The 5,453-nt window shown below is 47.8% G+C and overlaps 1 protein-coding gene across 1 annotated transcript; it reads right to left on the reverse strand.

Moving 5' to 3' along the window:
• Positions 1-771: 771 nt before the first annotated feature.
• Positions 772-1,143, reverse strand: LOC138520279 (uncharacterized). The gene has a single exon (XM_069632731.1). It carries the CDS (start codon positions 1,141-1,143, stop codon positions 772-774), a length of 372 nt encoding a protein of 123 aa, XP_069488832.1.
• Between the last annotated feature and the right edge of the window lie 4,310 nt (positions 1,144-5,453).

Raw genomic sequence — 5,453 nt, forward strand, 5'->3', positions numbered from 1 at the left:
GAGTGCATGCTGTACTGGGGCCCGGTCTGCCTTTCTGAACCCCCTCCTTAGCCATCGTGCCAATCCTGAATGTACTGTTGATGTGACGTAAGCACTGTCAGAATAGATCATCACACATTTCTCTACGCTGTTCTCTAGAAACAATATGAGAGCCACTAGCTCCTCTGCTGGTGCTGAGTAATGGGATGGTAATCGTGCACTTACAAGCACCTCACATGTCCAGTCCTCCTTCAGCCTCACTACAGCAGTGCCAGTCCTTCTGATCCCATCAGTCTGGTTGATAGTCGACAAACCATCAATGTACAGTACGTCTCCCCTCTCAGGTGTATCCTCCTCCACCTTACGTGTCTCACTGAATTGCTCTATGTTCTTTGTACATTCCTGAGCCCAGTCTCCTGGTTGGAGCATGTCTGCCAAAAATGTTGCTGCATTTACTGTCTTGCAGCGCACTATCTTCAGCCCCACATTGGATAGTATGACCATGTATCCTGACACTCTGTGTTGTCAGTGTACTCTTTGGCTTATGCAGTGTCGCAAACAGGGTGTGCTCCACGTAAAGAGTGGTGGTGCATCCCATTGTCACTGCTGATGATCTCTCCACTGCGAAGGCTGCAGCACCCGATGATTGTTCGCACAGATAATGTCCTCTCATCCCTGGGTCGAGCTGTCACTGTAGTAAGCAATTGGCTTATGGCCCATGCTCGTTTTCTGGGTCAGTACTGCTTTCATTACCACACCGTCAGTGTGGGAAAACAGGACAAATTCCTTTTCTTAGTCCTGGGTCCATAACACTGGCACTGTACACATGGCCAGCTTCAACTCCTCAAATGCTTCAGCCATTTCTGTGGTCCATTGTAGTTTCTTTGTTCCCCTTTGGGCCTCCTTCAGTGTAGTCAAGAGAGGTCTGGTATATGTACTGTAGTCAAAGACCCATGCTCTGCAGTAGTTGCAGAACCCCAGGAATCGTTGCATCTCCCTTACTGTGTTGGGTAGCGTGTGGCAAATATCGTTGTGGCTCACTTTTGGGGCAATGTGCCTGCCGTCCTTACATATCATTTGTCCAATGTAGAGCACCTCCTTCTGACAGTACTGCAATTTGGCTTTGTCCACCTTGTACCCCTTTTCAGCTTGTACCGTCAGCATGTGTACTGAGTCCCTTCTGCACTCATCTTCTGTCTCACTGCAGATCAGAATGTCATCAACATACTGTAAACCGTGCTCTCTGTCTCAATGTTGCTTTTGGCCGATATGAATTACTGTTAAAAATAGATGGTGACTTGCAATACCCTTGTGGGAGCCTAGTATGTTTCCACTTCTAGTTTCTGTAGATAAAGCTGGTCAGGTCTTGTGCGTCTGGTACTGCTACAGTAGTGGTACTGAAAAGAACACATTCTTTAGAACAATGACTGAAGCAGGTGACTTCCGCTGGAATTTCACACTTGATTGTTGCTGGATTAGCTGCTATGGGATATTCTGCTTCTACAATGTGGTTAAGAGGTTTTAAATCCTGAATGAAACACTACGAACTCCCCGTTGGCCTTGCACACGGAGTACGCAGCCGTGTTTCATGGAGATTATGATGGTACTAGAATGCCTCTTTCAATGAGCGCGTTTATTGTCTCATAAATACGCTGGTCTGCTTCTTTGGTTAGGGGATATTTTTTTACTCTTAGCAAGATTGCCCCTGGTTTTGATTGATATTTTGTATTTCTATCGCGCTCGTACACAAGTGTTTCAGAGTGCGATTTGATCAATTTGATCTTCACTCCCCTATGCTTTTGATGCACCCCACGTCATAAGGACTTGTGGTCCATAAACTGTCTGGTATCTTCACCATGTCCTCTTCGAAGAATGAGGGCGGCACCTCCAGCGCCATCGTCATTCTCTGTGGTACCTCTCTGTAATTAATTTGTAAGCAAAGTGTCACACTGATCTTAAACATTTCAATTTCCAGTCTTTCTTACCCAAAGAGTTCCTCATCTGTCACTGTGGTCAGCCTGCACCCCTCTGCAACTGCAATGATTGCTGTCCACGCCCTCCCAGTGTCATCAGTTGCATGCACAGCAATCCAGTCCTCCCTGTCCAATACTGCCTCAATCTCAATGGGCACGATGGTTCCCACTGGCTCATCCAATGGTGTCTCTGGCCTGAACAAATACTTGCTTGGTACTCACTACACCTTCCCTGTGATGCCTGGCATGCAATGGCGATATCTGTCCCATATTAGAACACCTCGGGGTCCACAAGCACCCCCCTCTGTACAGTGCACCCACAATAGGCCTGAACAAACTGCCTTACATTCATCATGCGTATGCTTGGTGTTGAGCATATTATGCCCTTGTCTGTGAATGAGATTGTCATGTTTAGTCTGCTCATGATGTCATGTCCCAATATTTTCACAGATGTCCGTCTAGAGGAAAGCAAAGGTAGTGATAAGTTGTGATCTCCGATAGATAAGGATATGTTATCAGTGAAAGGAACCACTTTTTGAGCCCCAGAGAATCCATGAGTGTTCATGGCATCACCTGACAACTTAAATGTTCCCTCCACGATACATGACCTAGTCTCTCCAGTGTCAACAAGAAAGGAAAACATTTTGTCACCTATCGCTACGCCTATGCGAGGTTCCTCCCCAGAATTGGGTGGGACTGACAGGATGGATACATCAAGTTAGTCTGTGGGCTGTCCTATTGGGGTACATTGATAACCCGTTCCCTATGAAGGGGTTGTTTCCCACCATGGTAACCCCTCCCACTCATCTAACTGGTACTGTCGCTGTGGTGTACATTGGTACTGTTGTCCTGTAGTTGTGCTAACTGTTGTGTGGTTCCCTTAATCTGTGGTGCCTGCAAATACAGTGGTAGTGGTGTTGCCCCTTGTGGTGCCTGCATCTGCCCTTGTGGTTGTGCTGGTGCTTGTGGCATCTGTTGAAATGGGCCTTGCATCTGCCCCTGATGCTGCTGGCCCTGAAAATAGTAATCCACTGGTCCCCCTTGATAGCTTTGCTGCCCTTGGTCTCCCCAATTCTGCTGGGTACCTCCAAATCGACAAGTTCTTGAAATGTGTCCTAGCTGACTGCAGGTCCAGCATTGAGGTGGTTCCCTCCCCTGCTCTGGGAAACCCCCGTGGAAGTCCCATCCTCATTGCTGCATCTGCTGGCCATACCCTTGAAATCTCCCTTGATTGTGATGCATTTAGGGTCTGAAGCCAAGCCCTCTTTGAAATCCTCCCCTTCTTCGCGACCCAGGCTGGAACCCACCCCGCCCCATGAATCCGTCTCACATGGGCGGTGCATTTTGTGGCGGTTGTTGACATGGTAGCTGCGGTGGGGCTGGTTATGACCGCCCCTTCCATGGCTGGCTCTTTCTTTCTTTCTTTCTTTCTTTCTTTCTTTCTTTCTTTCTTTCTTTCTTTCTTTCTTTCTTTCTTTCTTTCTTTCTTTCTTTCTTTCTTTCTTTCTTCTCCTGCTATAATCTACAGTGGTGTACCATTGTGAGCTGACTTTCTGGCCATTCCTTTGCTTCCACCCCCACTAAATTCTTCAGACTCTTCTGCACTGGCTCCGGCAGACCCTGTACTAAAATGTGATAGAATATAGCTATAGTCTTGTCCCAAGGCTCTCGAGTGTCAAGTAGCCAAAGCTCTTGAATCTCCTGAATGTATTTGACAGGATCTTTGTCCTCACGCATTTTGCGGGATGCAATTGCCCCAATGTCTGATGTGTCTGGGTATTGTGTTCGTGGGGCCTGCCAAATGGCTGCTCTGCAGCTTGCAAATGGTGAGCCATCATGTGCCGTGTTCTGTATCGTCACCCCTGGGAATCCTACCCTCTTCAATATGTCATCAGTTTGGTCACCTAGTATCGAAACCAATAATCCTTTTCCGTCATCCACTGCTAACCAGTGTCCTGCTGTGATATGATATGATAGGTCATTTATAACGCGCTTAATACCCAGAGGTTTCTAAGCACAGACCCGGGGATCGAACCTGTGTTGCTCACGTCATCTTGCTTACAAGGCGAGCACGTTGCCGCTGAGCTATCCTCCCGAGGCTGTCAGTTTCTCCATCTCATAAAACCATTTCCCAGCTCCCGCACCTAAAGATGGTAACATGCATTTGACATTCTCCTTGTCTGTGTGTTGCCAGGGTACATACTTATGCCTCGTCCATCCCCTTTCCAATAATGGCAATCTGGGATTACATTGCCCTTTCCTCTGGTGTCCGCTGGTACTGTCTGATCTGGATAGGCCCTCTCTCGCCCTCAATGTCTGTGCATATGTCCACCGCTTCTAGTGTGGGGTACTCGCTTGCTTTAATCATGAGCTCTACAGAATTGTCCTCTGGAATGTGCCAGGGCGACCTCCCTTCTACATCCTGGGAGATACCTGAGTCTATTGATATATGTGTTATGTGTAGTGCACCTGTCAGTTGCTTGCTGAGCTCATTCATCTAGCTCAGCCCCTCCTTCTACCTGTCCATGGGATCTACATTCCCATGATGCTCCCGCCCATGTCCCCGTGGAGTGAGGCTGCTTTGTTCCCCCCTCTCGTCACCACTGTGTCTGTCGTCATCGTCAGACCCTATGTCCATATTGCTGCAGAAGTCATTGGAAAACTTCGATCTCCTTGATGTCGAGTCAATATTAGTGTTTGAGCTAAGATCAATATCTACCAGGTTATATTTGCTGCCTCCTGCCCATAACCCTAGGTGTGCGGTGCCGCTTCCTATTGTGCTACTTCCCTGTGTATTCGTGCTGTCTGGTTCTACTCGCCTTTCCTCCTCACGGTTATTCCGCTCCTAGTCCATTGCCACACACACTTTTACCGCACTTATTGCTCACTCCTCTTCCTCCTTACGTGCTCGTTCTCTCACCAGTCAAACCAATTGCAACTTCCTCTGCTCCCTCTCTGCTAACTTGCATTTTTCTTGCTCTGTTATCTCCCTTCGTCACTCTGCCGTCTCCATCTCTCTCTCCCTCATTTCCCTTTCCAATCTTTTCCTTTCCTTTAGGACATCCTCTCCTTTCTTCATGCTCCCTTTCTAGCTGCTTCCTTTCCTCTTCCCTCCTCCATTCTCTATCTTCCTACTCCAGTTTCTCCTCTTTCCTCCTTTCACTGTCCTCTCATTCTTCCTTCTATCCTCCTCCTCCTCCATTATGTCTGTCCAGTCAGGGGTATCTTGATTCTTTTCTAGGCTGTCAATTGCCTTAGTTGCCCCTTCTGCTTCCCTTGTGGTCTTCCCTTTGAGCTTCAGGAGTATCTGTGCTGCTATCCATACCTATGTCTTCAAGTTCTGCTTTTGCGTGCGGCAGCGCCAACCCCTGCTTGATCCCGAACTGCTAAAAGGCTGTCCTGCATCTATCGGTTTGTTCTCCTTAGTGTATGGTGGTGGCTTGTATGTCAGATTTGAATATCCCTTTGCTGCTCTCAGTTCTCTAATTGGGTACATTTCCT

The sequence above is a fragment of the Ambystoma mexicanum genome, chromosome 13 (genome assembly GCF_040938575.1).
Source record: "Ambystoma mexicanum isolate Mex_15411 chromosome 13, UKY_AmexF1_1, whole genome shotgun sequence".
NCBI classification, from domain to species: Eukaryota; Metazoa; Chordata; class Amphibia; order Caudata; family Ambystomatidae; genus Ambystoma; species Ambystoma mexicanum.

Excerpts from the sequence above, each read along its gene's own strand:
- LOC138520279 (XM_069632731.1), bottom strand. The coding sequence starts at position 1,143 with ATGCTGACGGTACAAGCTGAAAAGGGGTACAAGGTGGACAAAGCCAAA.